Source organism: Protopterus annectens, chromosome 2.part1 (assembly GCF_019279795.1).
Source record: "Protopterus annectens isolate FY-2018-M chromosome 2.part1, PAN1.0, whole genome shotgun sequence".
Taxonomy (NCBI): Eukaryota; Metazoa; Chordata; order Ceratodontiformes; family Protopteridae; genus Protopterus; species Protopterus annectens.
The window spans coordinates 1,509,455,218-1,509,478,127 of NC_056729.1; the positions used below are offsets into that span (position 1 = coordinate 1,509,455,218).

The 22,910-nt window shown below is 39.4% G+C and overlaps 1 protein-coding gene across 1 annotated transcript in view; it reads left to right on the forward strand.

Moving 5' to 3' along the window:
* The window catches only part of MEGF6 (multiple EGF like domains 6), a 2,184,612-nt gene that overhangs the window by 1,305,627 nt on the left and 856,075 nt on the right, over positions 1 to 22,910 (forward strand). The window contains exon 18 of the mRNA XM_044062967.1: positions 18,738 to 18,869. Coding sequence (XP_043918902.1) covers positions 18,738 to 18,869 — 132 coding nt within the window. The remainder of the gene's footprint in view (positions 1 to 18,737; positions 18,870 to 22,910) is intronic.

A 22,910-nucleotide genomic window follows, 5' to 3' on the forward strand; every position in this document is an offset into this window, starting at 1 on the left:
CTTTCAAGGCTAAAAATCCAGTTCCCTCTGACAGGGAATCTAGAGCATTAGACAGATGGGGGAAGAAAGTTTACACCTCTGCAACTTTATCAGTGAGAGCTTTAAATTGCCAGTTTCACATACTTAAATACCAACAATATTTAACGTCCCTGTTAAAACAAAAAATGCCTACAAGTTCAGAACATCCTGACTAAGGAAATGCAGTTTTTATTGCATGCAACTGAACAAGTGGAAAAGCATACTCTGCAATGTGGTTTTGATTCATTAAAGGCTTCCTGTAGAGCAGCAGTTACAGGATCTGTGATTCGAAGGCATGCTTGGTTAAAAGAACAAGGTTTACCTAATCATGTTAAGGCAAAATTATTGGATGCACCTTTACAGCAGGATGTTTTATTTGATGTTAAGGCAGAAGAGGTATTAAAGAAAATGGAGGATAAGGCAAAATCTATGCAAACAGTGAAGGATTTCTTACAGGTACAGCCACCTCGATTTAGCAGAAATTGTCCTTCAAAAAATTGGTCCTTTCCAGTGTCAGACAGACCACAAAGAGGAAGATACAGACGCCCAAGAGGCAGATCTCAGCCCCAGGGCTCTTACAGACCACGACAGTGGGGTGCTTCAACCCCAAAAGGAGGGGAAGACAAGTCACAACCTTATAGGAAACAGTCCCAATGACTTCCCCCTTCAGATGCCAAGCACTTATCTCTTGGCAGCTCCCTTAGGGGGAAAACTAGCACTTTTTTCACAAAATTGGCATATAATCACCCAAGACAAATGGGTTCTGAATATTGTGTCTCAAGGTTACAGGTTCCACTTTCACACTTTACCAAGGCTAAAAGGAATGCCAGACCTGCCACAAAATCAATGGGCAGAGGCACAAAAACAAATTGCAGCCCTCATGGACATGAGAGCTATTCAAAAAGTACCACAACAGGAACAAGGACAAGGATTTTACTCAAGACTTTTCCTGGTCCCCAGAAAGGACAACGCCTGGAGACCCATACTGGACCTTTCTACTCTAAATACTTACCTGGATGTTCCGAAATTCAAAATGTTGACACTTCAGCAGCTTCTTCCCATGCTGGGCAAGAAGGCTTGGCTTGTTACTTTGGACCTCAAAGAGGCATACCTGCATGTCCCTATCAGACAAAATTGCAGAAGATACCTCAGATTCATAGTTGGTTCAATGCATTACCAATTCTCTGCGCTGCCCTTTGGCTTATCTACTGCGCCCAGGGTCTTTACAAAATGCCTGGCACCAGTAATTGCATTTTGCAGACAAAAAGGAATTCAAATATATCCATACTTGGATGACTGCCTTATTCAAGCAGAGAGCAAGGACATTCTTCTAAAGCATCTGGCATTTGTAAAAAGATTGCTAATTTGCCTAGGGTACACAGTAAACGAAAATAAGTCAAAACTAGTGCCCTCACAAGAGCTAATATTCCTGGGTGTCAGCTTAAATACAACGGCTCAGATGGCTTATCTCACGCCAGACAAGCAAGGACAACTGACTCAGTATTTTCAATTGATGGCAACAAAAACCCAACTCCCTGCAAAAAAAATTCTGCAGGCCTTGGGGTTCATGGCATCCTGCATACTACTAATACCATATGCCAGACTGCATATGAGGAAATTACAATGGTACCTAAAAAGTGTTTGGACTCAACACTGTCACAGTTTGGAAACAGTAATACCACTCATTCCCTGCCTACAACAGGAGTTTCGATGGTGGGCACAGGCATGTCACCTCAACAAAGGTCATCCTTTCACTCTACCCACAGCCAGGCAGACACTAACAACAGATGACTCAGATTATGTTTGGGGAGCACACATGGCAGGCAAATGTATTCAGAGCAAGTGGGCCGCAGACCAAATGCATCTTCACATCAATCAAAAAGAGATGCTAGCTGTACAAAATGCCCTAACAGCTTTCAAGGACCTTCTGCATCCAGGACAACTATTACTAAAGACAGACAACACCACAGTTATGTGGTACATAAACAAGCAAGGGGGCACTCATTCTTATCCCCTCTGCAGACAAGCCATGACCTTGTGGAACTCAGCTATAACTTATCAAGTTCATCTGCAAGCACAATTCCTGCCAGGAAAGAAAAATACTCTGGCAGACGACTTAAGCAGAAACATCATGGATCCTCACGAGTGGAAATTAAATCCACAAGTATTCAGCATGATAACACAAAAATGGGGGAGCCCAGACATAGATCTTTTTGCCTCACCAATGAATTGCCAACTACAGAAATTCTGCACAAGGACTTGCCACACACAAGCATGGAAAGTGGATGCCCTCTCGTTCAGCTGGAAAAGCCTACAAGTGTATGCCTTCCCACCACTGCCTCTCCTTTCAAAGGTACTCCTAAAAGCCAGACAAGAAAAGCCAAAAATTATCCTGATTGCCCCAGACTGGCCACGCCAGCACTGGTACCCAATCTTGAAGAACTTAGCTCAAGGTCCACCATGGATTTTACCTCAAATTCCGCATCTTCTGACTCAACAAAACAATCAGATCCTGCACAGCCAGCTCAAAACCTTAAACCTGGCTGCATGGCAGATTCCTTAGTCAGGCAGTCAACACCTCTCTCTAAAGCTGTTATGGATGTCATTTTGGAGGCCAGGAGGCCTAGCACCAGGAAATCCTATTCAGAAAAGTGGAAAAGATTATGTGCCTGGAACCAGACTCAAAGCTTTGACCCTCTTGTCCCAAATATTCCTCAGATATTACAATATTTAACTGAGATGCTGGACAAAGGCCTATCCTTTTCATCCATTAAGATACACGCCTCTGCCATCTTGGCTCATTACAACACAGATCCTCCTATTTTCTCTCATCCATTGCTAAAGCAGTACCTCAGAGGGGCTAAAAACATAAGACCGCCTCGGAGAGCACCAACACCAACATGGGACCTCAATTTCATCTTGGAAAAAACTAACTTTACCTCCTTTTGAGCCAGCAAATGCAGCAGAATTAAAATACGTGTCATGGAAAACTGCTCTGCTTCTGGCAATAACCTCAGCACAAAGAGTCTCAGAGTTACAGGCACTAATGGCAGTGGAGCCTTTTATCAGTTTTCACCAAGACAGGGTTTCTCTAAGAACAAACCCTTCATTTATAACAAAGGTGGTATCCAGTGTGGATATTAACCAAACTATTCACTTGCCAACTTTTTATCCAAATCCCCAGAATTAAGGAGAGAGACTCCTGCATTCATTGGACATACACAGACAGTTACGTTTCTACTTGGACAAAACAAAAGCTTTCAGGAAAACTGACCAATTGTTTGTAGTATATGCTGCAGGATCACAGGGAAAGGCTATTTCAAAGCAGACCATTTCAAAGTGGATAGGACACTGTATCCAGTTCTGCTATGCACAGCATGGGAAAACTGAACCTAGCAACATTAGGCCACATTCCACCAGGGCAACAGCCACTTCAACTGCCTACCTTAGAGGAGTACCTACCAAAGATATCTTGGAAGCTGCAACTTGGAGTTCAGTGCACACCTTTACCAAACATTATCACCTGCCTCTTTATTCTAAATCCAGAGCTGGTTTTGCCACTGCAGTGCTGCAGGGCCTCATAGCCACCCCAAATCCTCTATAGAACCAGCCACCCTACCTCAGCTTTGGAATTCAACCCAAGTGTAATGACTGCAGCAGTGAAACATGATGAACATAGTACAGTTTTGTACCTACCATAAATGTAGATGTTCGAGTGTATTCACTGCTGCAGTCCAGGTTACCCTCCCTCCATCCCCTCTTTCTTAGCTGGGACTTATCCATACCTTTCTACCCTGTACTACCTATGTGGAGTATTTGCTGGTAACTGAAGTTTTTGGTTTTCTTTTTTATGTATGTTTTATTAGCAATATGTATTGCCTACCTATTTGGGGGCACCTGACATCTGGGGCAAGAAAAACTGAAGAAAATGGTGTCAGCTGCATCTTATATACCCCTGGCGCACTGACGTCAGGGAAGAAGCGACAGCAACCGACGCCGGACCAAGACTTTGGAACTCTGGCCGACTGCGGGACCGCCTGATGGCAGGATAACCCAAGTGTAATGACTGCAGCAGTGAATACACTCGAACATCTACATTTATGGTAGGTACAAAACTGTACTTTTATGTACCTGCAGGAGTTGCTGATTCTTGGATCTGAGAGGACAGTCTGAAGGTTTAAAGATCACTTTGTGTTCTGTAGTTAGTTGCAGGTAGGAGAGATAGTGTGGTAGTTAGTGTGGGAGTGTAGAGCAGTACAGTGATGGGTAAAATATTTGGAGTTTGTTACAAATTTGGCAATTTTGTTGTAACAAGTCTCGAGCTTAATATTTAGTGAGGATTGGAGGTTGGTAAGTAGAGGGACTCTGTAGATGAGTGAGGGTAGTAAGTAAGTGTAAGCAAGGGTTTGTTTAGCGGAGGTGCTTAGGAAGTTATTGTTTGTAGAGAATTCTTAGCTTTTGGTTGAGTTTTCTGAATGTTATGTTGTATGTGCAACTCAATTTCAGGTGTTAGCCTACAGTGACTCCTAGACATTTAGTGTGGGTAACTTTGATTATAGCGTTACTTTGAGAATAAGTAGTGAACTGGGTTTTGTTTGTGAGTTGTTTGCTTAGGGGTGAATAGTATGATCTTGGTTTTATTTGGGTTTAGGGATAGATGGTTGTTGTACATCAGAGTTTTAGTGGTGGAGAAGGCCATTTGAGTTTTATGTTGTAGGTCAGAAATGGAGTCAGCATAGCATGCAATAGTTGAGTAATCTGCATATTGAATAATGAAAATGCTGAATAGAAGGGGAAATATGAAGCCCTGGGGAACCCCAGTAGAGGTATTAAGATATGGAGAGATTGAGTGTTGCCATTTGACAGCCTGTTGTCTGTCTTTTAAATAACTTGAGAACCAGTTGAGTGTGCGCGTGTGTGTGTATTTGTGGGGGGGGGGGGGTCCAATATTAGAGAGTTGGGTTAGAAGTAAAGGGTGAGAAAATGTATCAAATGCCTTTGATATATCTAGGAAGAGGGTGGTGACAATTTTGCCAGCAACATGGGCTCTGTTAACTGTATCCATAAAAGATATAAGGGCAGTTGTTGTGCTATAGCCGGGTCTAAATCCATGTTGTGTGAGTGACAGGTTTGGTTATGCAGAAGTGAAAGCGTTGAATATGTAGGTATTTTTCCAAGATCTTGGATGTAGGAGAGAGAATGGCTATAGGTATGAAGTTCCATTGTTGCTGCCTTTGTGAAGAGGGAGAATAAATGCTTTTTCCAAGTTTTGGGGACATAGGATTCTTGGATGGGTCTGTTGCGAAGTACACTTATAGGGTAGGCAGTAGCATCTGCTGCACATTTTAGATATTCTGAGGGTATGTCGGCAGGAGTGTTAGAGCACAGTTTGAAGTATCTTTATTGTGGTGTTTGGAATGGGATTCAGAGTGAAAGTGGGTATAGAGTGGGTATTGGGCTCTTGGATATAATGAGTGGACGTAGTGGAGGGGGAGTAAGTGGAAAGCTCTGATGGTGATGTGTTGCTTGAGCTGCACTGTGCTTGGGGAAAATTATATGATGTCCACTATAGTATTAATAAAGAAAGAATTAAAGTGAGTGGCTATTTCTTGAGATGATTTGTCAGGATGTGGACATGGGTTGTTTTGTGTGCCTGGATTTAGCAGTAATGTAATGTAATTCCAGAATTTTTCTGGGTTCTGCTTATGGTGTGATTGGAGTTTTAGATAGTGTTCTTTTTTGTCTTTGGTGACTAGTCTTTTTACATGGTTATGAAGTTGTTTAAATTTTAACAGGTATGGAGTGTTTTTATTCACTTGCCAATGCTTCTGTAGTTTATCCCTGATGCGCATAAGATATTTAGTAGGCTTGTTTAGCCATGAGGTATGGTTTGCTTTGATTTTCTTTATACAAAGGGGTGTGAGGCTATTTAGTGTGTCCAGTCATGTAGAGTTGAAGTAGTCAACTGTGTCATCAAGAGGGAGTGTTTTTAGGATATATACCAATTTATCTTTTTTTAGAATGTCAATGAAGGTCAGTGGGTTTAGTCAGGTTTCTGATTTGTTTATATTGATGTTGATTGTGACAGGAGGGGGGAGTACGGCTAATAAAGGCAGGGAGATGATCACTCAGAGTGTTTGGGAGAGTACCAGCTACGGATATTTTATTAGGGTCAGTGACTAGAATCCAGTCTAAAGTGGAGCGACTGTCATTGTCCCTATTAGGTCTGGTTGGGGAATGAATGAGGTGTGTGAAGTTGAATAGATTAATATTTGAAGAAGAGAAGTTGGAGCTAAGGTCTAGCCAACTGATATTTAGTATGACAGTTTCATTTTTAATATTAGTAGAAATCCGGGCTATGATATCTTCTGATATGGGTGTATTGTTGCCTGGGGGTATGTAAAGAATTATGATACACGGATTTTTGCAGTTATTCATTTTTAGGAAAGAAATGAGAATTTTAGAAAATGTGGAACAGGATTTATATATGGAATTATATTATAGGTGTTAGAAAAAAAGTAGTGCTACACCACTTCCTTTTTTGTGGGGCCTGTTAGATCTTATTCTTTGAAAGCTTGGAGGAAGAAATTCTGAGTTTTTAATATAAGGTTTTAGTCAGGTCATGGTAATGGCAATACTGTGTGGCTGACTGTGAGTAATCCAAGCATAAAAGTAAGACATTTTATTACGAATACTTTGGAGATTTAGGATTACCATATATAAGGATTTGTGAGAATTATTACTGAATGGAGGTGTGGAAGGATTAATTGAAGTGGGACTTGGATTGGGGTGTATGTCATAACATAAAGGTACAGCAGTAAACTTAAATGTGTATGATAATGTTTTTTTTTGTTAGTGGGAGTTTTGGTAAGGTATGTTTGAAGAAACGTGGTAGTATAGTTTATTGGCAAACAATCTTTTTTATTTTTAAAAGGGATATTTTTCACTTTGTATTGAAAGAGGGGATTTATTTGGTAGAGGCTAGGAGATATGTCTGTGTAGCTGTTAGATTGGTTAGATATGGAAGTAAATGTAATTAAAAGGTTGTGGAACAAGGAGATGGATTTAGTGCAGTGATGTGTAGTAGAGAAAAGAAAAGTATGGTGAAAACTGAAACCTACCACTCTCGCAGCAGATGGTCTAACCACTAATTTCCTAAAATTAGCTACAGAGTCCCCAGCCTACCCTGTCTCAATTCTTATAAACTGCTCCATATGAGAAGCCTACATCCCCCAACTATGGAAAGTGTCATATATTATTCCCCTACACAAAGGCGACAACTCCTATGAGCTATCAAACTACCGCCCCATTGCTATCTTATCCCCCCTTTCCAAGGTCCTGGAGAAATGAATTCACTCCCAAGTGATGCACTTCTTAACCTCACATAATCTCCTCTCCTTCATACAGCATGGCTTCCGTCCAAACCATACTACAACTACTGCTCTTCTATCATTTACCAACCAGGTAAACCAACTTATAAATGACAACAACTTTGTATCAGCCATATTCTTAGATCTCTCTAAGCCATTTGACATGGTCCCACATAACCTACTTTTAGACACTCTATCCACCATGTCCTTTGCCCCCATCACTACTGTCTGGTTCAAAAACTACCTCTCTGACAGAAAACAGTCAGTTAAATGGCAAGGTGTACTATCACCCCTACTACCCTGTACCATAAGTGTTCCACAAGGGTCAATACTGGGGCCTCTACTATTCACCATTTTCACCAACAAACTACATACCTCCACCCTGCATGCATCACTGATACAATACGTAGATGACTCAACCCTAATCTGCTCAGCCCCATCCATAACTACTCTACAAAAGCTAACCCAAGAGTCCTTCTGCTCCGTGGAAAAATGGATTACTGATATCTAACTAATTCTAAACCCCAACAAGACCAAATTACTTCTTTTCACCCCCAACAAATCCAGAAAAACACTTCCTTCCTTCACTATCACCTCCAAAAACGGAACCACAATCTCTCCCTCCCCCCATACTAAGCTACTTGGTGTTGAAATAGATAAGGACCTTAATTTTGATGTCCATATCTCTAAAACCATTTAAAAAGTACATAAAAAACTAGGAAATTTATACAAACACAAAAACTTCCTATCAGACCAAGCACGAATCACCCTAACCCAAACCCACCTTTTGTCTACCCTATTGTATGCATCACTAATCCTAACCCACATCCGGAAAACTGACCTAGACAAACTAGAATCTTGTTACAATAAGAAAACTCCACTTTTAGAAGCCACCACTGTCTTGCCCTAAAGGAGCTACAGTGGTTAGAACTCCGTCAAGTAATCAGTTACCACCAACTAGTGCTCACCTTTAACATACTAAGCAATCCCCACAAAACTCCAGCCCTACACCAACTACTGAACGAATATTCAGCAAACCATCCAATACACTCATCTAACAAAACCCTACGCTGCATATCCAAAGCCAAAAATACTGCACGGAAAGTTCTTCTCTCTCATACAATTGCTAGGAAATGGAATAACTTCCCCCAAAATATCTCTTCTGCATCATCTATCTTAATGTTCAAAAAGTTAAGTCACACCTCTTGCAATCCTGGCTCTGTCCTTGCATCACATAATGCTTTCCTGCTCTCCACCAATTATTCCTACATTCCTCTCTTTACTGCTCACTTTCTCTTTAATACTGTTGCCAAACACTGCCATACATGGCCTACTATGTGTAAATTGTTATGTCTTCTGTGATATATCTTTTGATAGCATTGGGAAGTCTGGAGTTTTTCTCTCCCAATTTCTGCCATCCAGGGTCTACTATGTTTAAATTAAGTTTGCTTGGAAAAAAAACATTGTAAATGTTATACTGATTGTAAGATTTTATTCTTTTAATTGTAAAATTAACAGTGTACATATTATTTGATGTGGAGCTTTTCTCCCCGGGCCTCCGCTGTAAATGGACCACGTTCCAGTCGGACATTCCCAGTAAACAAATGTAAAATAAAAAATAAAATAAATAAAAAGTGAGAAAGTGAGAATTATAGTGCTAGATGGAAGTGTGGTTAGAAGAATTGCAGGGTGAGAGGTTGGTAGTGTAGTATCAGTAGAGAGGATGTAGAAGTCTTGTAAAAATGTGGAAAGGTTAGGTAGAATAGAGAGATTATAATGGGAAGGAAAGATGGAGAGGAGAAGGAGGAGATTGTGAGTATATTTGATAGTGTAGTGGGTGAGATATATCTTAGAAAGGGAATCGGATAGAGATAGGTAGAGTAGAGGTTAGAAGTATATTAAGGAGGTAAGTGGGTGGGGGTTGGATAATTAGGAAGGGATGGGGAGGGATTGCGATTGGATGAAGTAAATGAGGGGGTGGAGTTATAAGGCTATAGTTTAGGTATAGTGGGAGTGGGTGGAATTTGGGGGTAGGGTAGAGGAGTGGAGTGAGCAGAGCCAGATCGGCAATGAACCTTGGACCAGCAAAAACAATCCATGGATGAAATGTATAACCCATATCAGTACTACAGTAATTGAATGTCACAGCATGTTAAAAACTTCAGCTGCTTTTTCTGGGGGAGATAACCTCTTTGTAGGAATTCAAGCATTCAAAAATTACATATGCTGGAGTGGCTGTTTTCTTTATGTTGTTGTTTATAAATTATGAAGTAGTATTCGGTGCTGCGGTAGCATTGTCACCTCACAGTAATGACACTGTCCTGTTCGATTCTCAGCTAGAGCATCTTCTGCGTGGAGATATGCGTGAATGGGCGTACCTTCGTTGAAGGTTGTGCATCAGGGCTGGTAACTCGGCACGTAAAAATCAACTACCAATCATTAGCGGACCGGAGTTCCGCTGTGGCGACCCCTAACCGGGAAAAGCTGAAAAGACGCATTCTACAGCTAAATTCAGTAGAGGTTCCATGGGTTCACTGGGATGTGTATGGGATGTGGGGTTGAGACAACTGCAGAGCTACAAGAAAAGACTAGAGACTGCAGGAGACTATAGAGCTACACATGAGGAGGAATTAACAGAGCCATCCCGAGGTAGTGTGTATACCACTTACTACTAAAATGCAACTTTGTCAAATTAAAGAGTAAATCAGTGAAGACAACATACAAATAAAGTGTGCAGTTACTTTCCGTGTCAAGAGCAGGATCCGAGATCAGATGAAGGGTGCTGCACTCAAGCGTTGAAGCAGGGAAGAAGTGAACTGTAAAGAGGAGAGAGAGAGGAGAAGACAGGTATAATTAAGGAGCTCTGTGGTACTAGAAAAAACACCTTTTTCCTAATAATTACAGGACTACCATATGTTTTGCAGCAAGTACAGAACAAAAAACAAAACAAAACAGTAAAATATAGTAAAATACCGTATGTTTTCCAACAAGTACAGAAAAACAGTAAAATACAGAATACATCATCAATTATAGCAGTTACTCTATAATAAAAAACCTGTAGGATAGAATGATAGCTATTGATACAACTAAGAAACGCTATCACAGTAACTACAGCCTTAACCTCTTATTCGCAATTTTAACACTTGTGGTTCGTAGCTAGCATGAGTGAATGTAAGACAACCAAAGCACAAAACAACTTAGTAGTGTGTTGTAATATTTCTAACTCATTAAACAAAAAAAATAAAAAATAAAAAAACACAGAGAAAGTGAAGAACAACTGCAGAAGCGTAAAATCCAAAATTGTTTAATGCTTCAGCCCCTCGGCTAGCAAGCCTTTCACAGAGTTGACATCACAGTGGCACAAGCTACACTTAAATAAATATCACATCATTAACCATTTGTTATTTAAGTGCAGCTTGTGCTACAGAGATAAAGGTGTGTGTGAGAGAGCTGCAGGATTCATGTAATGTGACCTCAGTGAGTGCAGCTGTACTTTGCTTGGATGATGAGGTGTAGCTTGAGCTGTTATCTGAAGTCAGAGTACTTTTGGACATCTTGAATTGAGAGAGGAATGGAATCTTATAGTTTAGGTGCTAGGATGGAGAGAGCATGGTCAGTGCAATAGAGTTTACTGTTTGGAGTTAGTAAGGTGGGTTGAGATTGAGAGATACCCCTGAGATTATATGTGGCAGTTTTGGTGAAAAGTATGTGAGTGAGAGGGGATGATGTCTCAGGAGGAAGGGCTTAGTGAATTAGTTATCCTAGTATGAGGTTGGCTGTCATATGTAGTGGGAGACATTTAACTTTGGTGAGGTTCATTATAGGGGAAGTTAGTAATGTGCCTGCTGATTTTATTGGAGATGGTTTGTAAGGTAGTGGCATTTTTCTTTGAGGCTGCAGCTATAATGGGTAGTCCATATTTGTGTTGAGATAGAGGATGCCTTTGCCTATGAGTGTTTTGGCTGACATAGGCAGAAGAGGCAATGTTTGCCTAGAACAGTAGTGTGCTGATCTTTTTGCATGTGTTTTGAATGTGTAGTTGAAAGTTAAGAGATTGGTCTAGCCAAATACCAAGGTATTTGAAGGATGTGGTAGCTTCTATGGTGTTTTTGTAACATCTTTAATATTAAGGAAGCTGGGTGCTTTGGTTATTTTTTGGTTGGTTACAAATAGCATTGCTTTTGTTTTTGAGGGATTGAGTATAAGTGGCTGGCCTGTTAAACACTGGTTGGGGCTTTGGAGGTCATCTTGGAGCTGAGTTTGTATAACACAGTGGGATTTGTCTGACATGTAGATGATCATGTCATCTGCTTAAAGAATTAGAGGTATCTGAGGATGATCAGGTGGGAGTCTGTTTATAAATATGGAAGAGTAGTAGTAGGACTAAAGTGGAAACCCTGGAGGACTCCTTTCATAAGAGGAGCCTTTTTAAGCCTAGCCATGCATCCCAAATCTGACGAGTTCTGATACTCTTGATAAGAGTAAGCATGGGCCTGAGAGAGGAACCATTTACAGGTTACCTGTTTGCATCAGAGACATAGGTGCCAAACCAGGAATGAATTTCAGTTTCCCATCCAGATGTCCAAGTTGAACTTGAATTGGATCAGAATCCATGTTGCTTCCTGGATAGAAGATGGTATTGATGTAAATATGCAGTAATTTGTTTGTAGATATTTCTTTCTTGTATTTTAACTAAAGTGGGAAGTACTGAGACTGGACGGAATTGTGAAGAATTAGTTGGCTTGGGTAGTTTCCATATCTGAGGCATAATCTTATTAGTTAACCTGAGGTTGTATATGTGAGTGAGAGGGTGGGATATGAAATCATTACAAAGGTGAATGGTCCACCTTAAAAAACTCCAGCTATACTCTGTCGCATATCATCTACTCCGAGGTGATCTCTGCTTAACATACAAGGCCATGTCAAACCCAGAGCTGTTGGACATGCTACACTTAAAGAAATCCCAATCCCACAGAGCCAAACGCTCCAGGGATCTAAACCTTGTCATCACAATAAACAAAACATGCTGGAGGGATAGGTTCCTGACCCAGAGACTCCCCAGACTCTGGAATAGACTGCCCATACATGTCAAGCAGAGCGCCTCTTTGGCCCTCTTCAAAAGGAACCTTGATGATTGGATGGGAGAAAGGAAATTTGCCCCGGGGATCATGTCAGTTGCCCTGCTAGACAGGGGTCCAGGGAAGTAAATAGTGTGGGAAGAAATAGCCAGGGAATTGTTATTGCTAGGTTTGTATAGGCCCTAGGGCCAATAATCTAGTACCAATCTATGAAGCTATGAACTAAGGGGGCTAGGTTATCTGAGCTTGGGGGGAGTATCTATTTGTATTTTGTCCAATTATGTTTCAATATTTTTGGTTCTATTCTTTTTGAAGTGGAATAGTGGAAAGTAAAGGTGAGGAGGGGGTGAGTGTGAGGGTAGTACATTTGTATTGTTGATATGTGGCAGATTGCTGAATTCATTGAGGAAGTCAGTGCATCAGAGTTCATAGGATCACAGGTTCATAGATTAGCACTAGGTTAATTGTGCTTGTGGGTCATTTTAAGCTTAGCCAATTACCCTATGTGAGAATCAAACCCTGCACCTTGTGTCTGTAAGGTAAACACCTTAACCATTATGCCAAGTTTCCACCCCAAGTTTGTATGTGATAGTGTTAGACAGGTTTAGGGGAGTTGAGTTGTGTTGTGCCTTTCAACCAGTCAGCAGGTTGATTTCTGTCCAGAATCTTTTAGGTTTGTCTAAAAGTGTGATTTGTTGATTTTGGCAGTGGTTGTTTTGTGTCTGTGGATGGATTGCTTGGCTAGACTGCATAGTGAGATATATTTGGCTCAGGAATCTTTAGAAGGGTTGCGTTTCCAACTGTAATGCTGCTCAGTGCTAAGCTTGTACCTACCTAGATCACATATACCAAGAGCTCCATCATATTTCTGTCTCTTCATGTATTCCATGGTGTTACATCACAGATCATTTACATCTACATGGACTATGACTGAGTCATATTGAGACTTTATGATTCAGCGACCTGAGTGTGTGCATGATCTGGCAGAACCTGGCCCCCCTGTTAGGCAAATGATTGTGTTTCTGTCCTTACTCAGCCTGTTGAGTGGGACATTTGTGTGTCCCAGAATGGAGTCTCGGGTTGTGTGGTTATTTGCCTTATAGACTTAGAGGTTGACACACTGTGAGATCTGGCTGAATGTGTCGTGGTGGGCATTATTTTAGTAGAGTGATTTTGAGGTTGCTGTTACTTATTGTAAGTGCAACAACTGGGAAGCCTTTCAGGTTTAGGAAGATTACTTGTAAGAACCTCAGCATATGTGGGTCTATGTGTTTAGTCCTTATTGTGTGTGGTAGGTTTAGTGTGTGTTTTTCTGACAGCCTGTTTGGTATTATGTGCTTATATGTCAGAGCCTTGCCTCAGTGACTTTATGTAGCAATGTTTTTTACACACTGTATCAGTTTGTTTAAAAATGAAATGGCTGTCAGTAAACGTAAGATGTATAATATATATGTGTGTGTGTGTGTGTGTGGGGGGTCTATCTGTCTTCTAGTATCTTGAGGTTTAAGTAAGTAAATACATATCTTGAGGTTTAAACAACACATTTTGAGATGAGTTATGTAATCCTACATTGAAAAATATTCAGTTTTTTTATAAATAAAGCAGACATCCATATATTCCATTCATCTACTTTTCTGTTTTAGTTAGTTGGGTGCATAAATTGCATTAGCTGTTTATCGAATAGGGTTTACATATCTTGCATATGCTGTTATGCATGAGTTGTCTCATTGGTGATTTTCTTTTCCATTTCCGAGGTAAATTTTAACAAGTTTTTTTTTACTAATATCAACTATTAGATCATTTTGCTGTATTATTTTAGAAGTGTGCTGATGTTTACATTCAACGATACTATACCTTAACTGTGTTTAAGTTTAATGTTATTTGATGTAGATTGTTAGATTGAGATCTATTTTACCTGTAATGTCATTTTCCAATTGGCTGGTTGGGGTTATGATTTTCTTTTCTTTTTCCTTTTCTGTTAATTTTTCTGTTATAAGCATTTTTCCTAGAGGTTTAATTTGCATGGCCATAGTTGTTTTTTTTTTTTACTTTGCATTTTATATATGCTGTAAGTGGTTTATTTTTATTGTTCTGATATGAATGGGAACGTGAGTGATTGGATATAGGAGTAGCATGTTGTTGACATACCTGGTAGTAAATGTTTTATAAAATGTATGGAGTAGTGATAAAATATCCACAAAGTTTTATCGCACCCTTTTATCAATGTCCATTGCTGAGAAGATTCAAACATGCACATGTGTACAGACACACACTATTTTGCTCATTACCTCTGTGAGGTTGGAAGTGTGCAAGGCTGTATAGTATAAAAAACATTAGACTGACTGGCGGGGTGATCAAGCATACAGAATAAGATATTTAAATTTCTTAGACTGTGAGAGAATGTTAGGGAGTTTTGCATCTGCACAATTTAGATGTGCGATATAAATGTGTGTTTTTAAATCCTGACAAGGAGCAGGACAGGCAGAGGAAATGATGATATAGCTAGATGCTAGAAGAGGGTAAACGTGGATGGATATTTAAGAGAGAGGAACGAGAAGGCATTTGTCTTTGAAAGGGTTGTGGGCACATGAAATTTGTTGCCAGACAATTAACTGTGTTTCAGTTGTTTCATGTTTCACTGGAACAGATAAAAGAAGTGACCAAGAAGTTAACTTGACCCCTTGCTTGTACCAGATGTGGGCTTTTAACTGCTTCTTCCAGCTTTATATATATATATATATATATATATATATATATATATATATATATATATATATATATATATATATACATATATATATGCTTTTACAACCTATTACTTATTCTGTTATATATTTTTCATGCATCATTATGTAACATGCATATTAAGAACGCTGTTCTATCTTGTATATAATGTATGGTCAACTTTATTGCTTGCCTTATATTTTGAGTATTTTCTTTTATTGTATTCACAAATTGTACTACTTTGCTATTGTCTTAATATTTGTAACCATTGTTCAGTTTTTTTTTAATTTTCTTTAATGTGTAATGTGGATCTTTTCTCCCTGGGCCTCCACTGAAAATGGGCTTATACCCAGTTAGATAAACAAATGTCAGTTAAATAAATAAATTTGATGAATCTGCTTCTCATTGCAAATATCTAAAGATGTTACTGCTCAATGCTAGAAGTCTAAACAAGACTCCATCCTTAGAAACTCTCTTCATCCTAGAGAATGATGACGTCTATGAGGTCACTGAGACATGGTTTAAAGAGCACACCGACAGTGCAAGGTTATAATGGCTTATACACATTTAGACCATCCACTAGACAGAGATTAAAAGTGGAGATGTCTTAATTTACATCAAAAGTACATATACCTCAAGGCTGGTCAAACAGGACAATGCACTTGAGCTTCTCCACTTTCAAATCACCATAGGCAAAATCCAGTACCACTTCCTTGCAAGCTATAGGTCCCTCTCTATAACCCAAAAAATGCATATCATGTATTTATACTTATGGGAAACACTCACCTTCCAACCCAATACCATATTCATGGGCAATTTTAATTACCTGACTATTAACTGGGAATCATATACAACACCAAATTTGCAGGCACAAAGATTCCTGAAATTTGAAAATACAAACTCCCTGGAGTAGATTGTCAATACACCAACAAGGGGTGCAACCATACTGGATCTGGTACTCACTAATATGGGAGAGTGCTGCACACCCTCAACGTAATGTCTTCTCTGGTAAGGTCAGACCACAAAATGGTCTCCTTTGAAGTAAAAATAAAACCTGGAACCTCAGCTAACACTGGAATATATAGGAACTACTCTAAGGCTCACTTCCTACTATTAAGTGATAACCTGACAAAATCACAGTCCCCATAAACCCTGGGAACAGTACTGCCAACACAGAACTGTTCACAGAAACCCTATAAAAGCATGTCAATAGCTGCATAGAGGCAGCTCTACCCACCAGGGAGAAGTACAAAACTAATTAAAAAAACAAGCCACCCTGGTGGAATCACAACATCAGTAGGCTGTATAACAGAAGGAAAAAATCATGGCTAAAATTAGGAGGTGCAGTACCCAGCAGGATAAAAGCACTCTCATCAAACTAAGCAAATAACTCAAAGGACAAATAAAGTATACGAAAGCCAAATTTGAGGTAAATTTGATGTCCCAGGCCAAGGACAACCAAAAGGCATTCTTTACCTATGTCCACAACCTCAAAGGCAATACACAATTATGTGCAGAGCTCATTGTAAATGGAGCCACCTCTACTGAGCCAGAAGATAAAGCAAACCTACTGGCTGATAAATTCATCTCCAACCTTATCTCTCTCTCCCCATCAACCCTCCTTCAGGAAATACCATCAAATGTAACTCTCTCTGCTTTCAATAGGGAACAGGTCCTTAATGCTCTCTCTCTCTAAGGCCAAGAACTCTGCAACAATGGATTCGGACAGTATCTCAGGATGTCTTCTAAATAGTATGAAATGTGATCTATCGGGCCTTCTGGAATTGCTTTTTAACTGTACCCTCCAAACAGGCTTTGCACTTTATGAATGGAGAACAGCAACAGTCATCCCTCGGCACAAAGGTAGGCCATCTACAGACAGTAGAAACTAGAAACCCATAAGTTTTGCTTGTCTCATATGCAAAGGCATGGAAAGAATTGTGATGGAAATGATCAATAATGACATAGGAAACCTCCAGACACTGGACCTAACCCACTTTAATGTAATCAAGGGCAGCTCATGCCTACTCAACCTGGTGGACTTCTTTGAGAAGGTCACCTAAGCAATGGAGGAGGGCAAAATGGTTCACACTGCCTACCTTGACCTGGCCAAGGCATTTGACACAATCCTCCACTCAGGCATTGTTAAATGTAAGAGGTTAGGTACAAACCCTTATGTCACCCAGTGGGTATCCAGCTGGGTCTCAGACAGGACTCAGGAAGTTAGAATTGGGGAGTTCTCCTCTACAAAGAGGCCATTTACAAGTGTAGTCCCTCAGGAATTGGTCCTGGAAGTGCTCTTTTTTGGCATTTATGTCTCTGAAGTCAGTGTCAACATCAGTGGCCACTGGCTGACTAAATTTGCTGGTAATTACAAATTAAGAGCTGCCATTGAATCACCCATTGACACAAATATTTTCTAGGAAGGGCTGACACAGACAAACAACTGGTTCCAGAGCCATGGACTAAAACTGTCCTTTGGGAAGTCATCCACCCCTGGTAACTATCATATTGACAACACACCCTTAAGAGTTGACCCAGTAGTCACTGACTTGGGGGGACACATAGACAGTAATCTAGCCTTTGACCATCACATGCCTACAGTTCTGTGTTGTGCAGCTTATAAACAAAGTATGGCATCTAGGTCCAGGGAAGTCATTGTTCCACTATATTCAGCATTCATCAGATCTGTCATTGAGTACAGTGCCCCCTTTGGTATGTACCTAACCAGGCATATCCAATAATTGGAATGTCTGTAGAGGTTCCTCATTAAAAGAATACAGGCAATAAGTAGCATGTCTTCTGCAGACCACCTGAAGTCCCTATCCCTGTATTCTGTCTCCTATAGGCTGTTGAGGGAAGGTCTGTGTCTGACATTCAAGACATTGTCAGACCTCACTCTGATGGATCTCCTGCATATTTGCAAAACAAACAGCACCAGAATTACCCATTCTGTATATGATATAAATAGGACCTACTGGAGAGACAGGTTCTCTGGAACAGTCTCCCTATCCATGTGAAGCAGAGTTCTTTCCTAATGCAAATGAAATGTAACTTGGACAATTGGATGGGGAACAGGAAATTAATCCATGGTTTGGCACTTATGTCTCTAATACACACAGGCAGCCTGTAAATGATTCATCTCCCAGGGCCCTGCTTGTAAATGTTTCATGGCCCGAGCCCCTGCTTACACTGATAAAGGGTACCAGAACTTGTCAGAGATTTGGGATGCATGGCAAGGCTTAAAAAGGTCCTTGTGGTCATTAGCCTGGTAAACACCTATGAACCTGTTGTAGGCTGCTAGAGCACAATATTTGTGTAACTGGCAATGTGGTGCCTCTTACTTAAAATACAGAAATTGTGTGTGCAATGTGATGTGTGTTTTCCATAATATTTGTGCATTTCTTGCTCTGGTCTTTTTTTCTCTATTCCTTATCCCATGATGTTATTTCATTAATCTAGATTTGTGTTCTGTTTGCCCAGAGAAGCCTTTTCAGGAAATTAATATATATATATATTTTTTTTTGTTTGTTTTTTTTTTTTTCAGCTTGTAACATGGGTCGTTGGGGTCCTGACTGTGCGTATACCTGTAACTGTGATATCGGCTCAGGAAGTTGCAGTCCCACCACAGGCCAGTGCATTTGTGAAACAGGGTACACTGGGCAGCAGTGTGACCAGAGTAAGTCTAGATATTCTATACATTCATTTGTACAAGAAGCAGAATCAGCAAACTGTTCTGACATATTCTTATGATTTTTTAAGTCTGTTTACTTTAATATTTAATATAAAATGTCCTGAGATTTTGCTGCTAACTTCAATGGCAAAAGAACAGCAGTATGTTGAATTTTAGTAATTTTTTTAATTAAAACTTCTTTATTACAGCAGTAATCATAGGGATGGGGTACATACTTAAGCATTCCAGCTTTGTATTCCAGCTTTGTATTATGCAGTATGATAATGTTAACTAACTAGTTGTGTGGCTGGTGGCTGTGCCTATTTCTGACTGACAATGTTGGTTTTAAGCCAAATATGTTTAATATTTTACATAAGGCATCCACTTATTGAAATGCTTGTGTTTATTTTTTTTAATTACTTACCAAAGCTTCCACATTGGCTTTAAGTTTCTTTCATAATAGTGCCATAATGTTTGGTGCAAATGTTTTCCATTTCATAGTAATGCTTTTTTTTTTATTCTAGGCTAATATCCATCAACAAACTTACTTTATGCTATTCCAAAGGTATCTCAGACAGGTGTACCCTACAAAAAGCAGAGCACAGGGGATGTAGCATTTATTTCAAAGACCACAGAATTTCCAGGACAGCCATTCAAAGAAGTGCAAAATCTTATACCCCTTCTCCCCCAAAAATACAATAATCCCCTTTTCTGTAAATGTATACTGCCAATGGTCAGGTGATCTGCTCTGGTACATATATTCAAGTCTATTTTGAATAGTAAAGATACTGTTTGTACACTTTTAGAGAGATAAGAAGTAAATTAATCCAAAACTTAGAGGAAATCCCACAGTAAGACAAGAGTTAATATATTAAAATGTCATGATCCTCTTTGTCAAACACTGGAAAGAGATCTAGGCGGACCAACAATGAGTAGTGTCGTTGGTCTCTTGCCATCAGAAGATCATTAACAACTCTAATTAGAGCTGCTTTAGTACAATAGCATGTGTGAAATCCAGACTGGAAAGGGTCTATGATGCTACTAATTTTAAGGTAGGTTTCTGGCTGTTTAGAAACAACTTTCTCAATAACCTTCCCAATAAATGGAAGGTTACAGATAGGTAATTATTTAAATCATTTGGGTATAAAGAAGGTTTCTTGAGAGTTGTGATCTCCAATGTCTCCTTCAAGAGCCCCATGTTAAGAAACAGCTAAAATCTAATAAATCACTGGATCCAGTACATCAAAGCTTGCTGTAATTATCAAAGTAGGAGAGGGGTCTAGCCCTCGTGTTAAATGCAAGCTTAGAAACACATTTAATGAACTCATCAAAAACGAGAATATCAAACACAAACCATGACATGGATGAAGGGACAGTAGCCCTACACTATGCTGCTGTTGAGGGTCAGCTGAGGGAAGGCGAACTTAATGGAAGCAATCTTGTCACAGGAAAAATCAAATGATAGACTCGTATGCCATGTCTGACGAAGCTAAATAAAACAAAATATTTAGAAGTCATCCTCTTCATTAACTTCTTAAACATACACAGTGGAAAGAAGTCATGTAGCTCTAAACCACTTTAGATTATAGAAGCTTTAAAACTTTCACTGTAAAGTCTTGACTGCAAACATTCAGAGGTAGCCCAGACTGAATAAAGTCTTCAGCCAAAAACATTCTAAACCCCTCCCAAGTCTATCTCAACCCTTTACATTTCACAAAGCAAATAGCTGAAAAAGAGATAGACAAATCAATAAATGAATGAGCAAACATATTACAAGGGCAGGCACATGCACACACATACATATTAAATTTAACTTGTCCTAAGGAAAAGAAAAAAAGATATCCCAGGTGGAATAATTTGTACTCTACATTTATTTTTAATAGAGCCAATTTGCTCTAATTCCGTCTCATACCAAATCAATACCTCTAGTATTTTAAATGTACTCTGGACACCCTTAATAAATTATATCTCAGAAGAAAGACCTAGTGTTTGAAGCAAGGATTTGTAAGCTTAGATTATGATTGTAGCATTCCACTCCACTTAAACAGAATGATGATGTCACAGACGTGTTTCCCTGTCTGCATTTACAGGTTTTGCAGTCAGTACAGATGATGCAAAGGAACCAAAACTCAAGAGATGCTAGGGCTGATGTTCTTAGTCTTGACATTGCCTAGAGATTTATACGTGGTGCCAAAGGCCATGCCCAAGGCACAAGTAGCTTTGTTACTGTGAGATGCAGGACCTTAGGGCAGGTAAAAGTATAGGGTACTGATGAACATGCCCACCATGTATAAAGGTTCCTTTATTCATCCTGGTGTGCCTTATTTAGATTATGAAATAGTAATTTTACAAATACTTTAAAGATATTCTAAGTATACACATTAATTTTGTGCTATGTTGGTGTTATAGTGACTCATCTAAGGCTGCTAATAGCCAGTCAGTTCTCTCAGCAAATAGCTTGTCAGTTCTCAGAACTCTCAGCCAGTTGCTTTTCAGTTCTCAGAACTTGCTCGGCTCATTTTAGACTCACAGTTAATTTCTAGCTCTAACAAATCAAGATTGTTGCTGGATCTCATCTTGAATTTCTCATTTTGTGATACTCTTCATCCTATTGGCCTTTCCATTATTAACACTGACAGACAATAGACCTAATGTATTATTTTGCTAGATTGTTTCATTTTCTGTGGAGGGTGCTTGCTTACTGCTTAAGTATGATAGTTTAGTCTAAGTCATGTTGTTGGCCTCTACCTATTTGAAGATTTCAATACAACTTGTTTCACATTGCTGAGAAGACTGTATTGTTACACAGGCTGTACTTTTACAGTTCTTTTATTAGTACAGCCATGCCCAACAGTGAGTGAGAGTCATCAGCTTATGTTGTCTTTGAATTGTCTACTGCTTGCAGCAATACATAGCTGTATGAGGCAGTCGGTCCTTTTGTGATTTGTGTAACCGTGAGTTATGCAAAGTTCTGATTTGGGAGTGTGCTCAGTTACTTTAAATAGATCACTGTCTACTGCTTATCACTGATTCAGTTAGTAACTCTGTTCTGTGTTTAAATGTAAACCAGAATCAGGGTACTAATGGAACCTTGCAGGGAAATCTTACTTGATGGTATGTTTTTAGAAGGGATTAATTTCATAGACTAGTGTGCATTTCCTTTTGGAAAGAAAGCTGCTACTAGCCTTTCTTAACACATGGTAACTCGGGGATTAAGATGGTTGCCATGAGATAAACACTCTAACTTCCACTCCATGACTTCCACTTATAAATCCAAAGGAATTCTATACCAAGCTCACCAATTTTACCATTCTGACTAAAAAAAAAAAAAAAAAAAATTATCACAGACTGATAACATACATGGTTGTCTTTACCTTGCTGTGCTGAAGTTGAAATTGCAGCTGCTCATCCTTGTCATTGATGTGTCATCTCATCTGATGGTCTTGAGCCTTGATCTTGGAGATGACCTTATAACCGAACCTGCAAAACCAACATCGGCTGCAACAATAAACAACAAACTTGTGTCTCTATTCCAGAAAAATGTCTATCTAAAAGTCATCTACAATGTCGGAATTAATAGAATTTTAAACCTAAATTCTGTCTGATCAGCACCCCAGAAGTGGATATGTCTAATAAAATATGCAAGCCAGCAAATAAGGATGAAAATAAATCTGCCCTGGCTAAACAAAAAACAGAATATTCTTTCTGCATAGGCAACTTAAAATAGTCTTGCAGCTTATACAGAGAGACATCCAGAGTTTATTGGAACAGCTACATACTAAACAACTAGACTCCACAGAAAACAAAATAGCCCTTTGCAAAGACAGAATTGAAGTCTTACAAACTACCAGTAACACCAACAGTCAGTAAATTAATCTAAATGAAAAAACAATCGATCTGGAAGCACGTTCTAGAAAGAACAACTTAGTAATAAGAGCAGTACCAGAAAAGATTGAACACCAAGTTTTAATAAAAGTAACACAAGAAATGTTTTTAATATCTGCTTAATGATCAGCTTAATGATTAGCACAAGCATAACAACTTAAA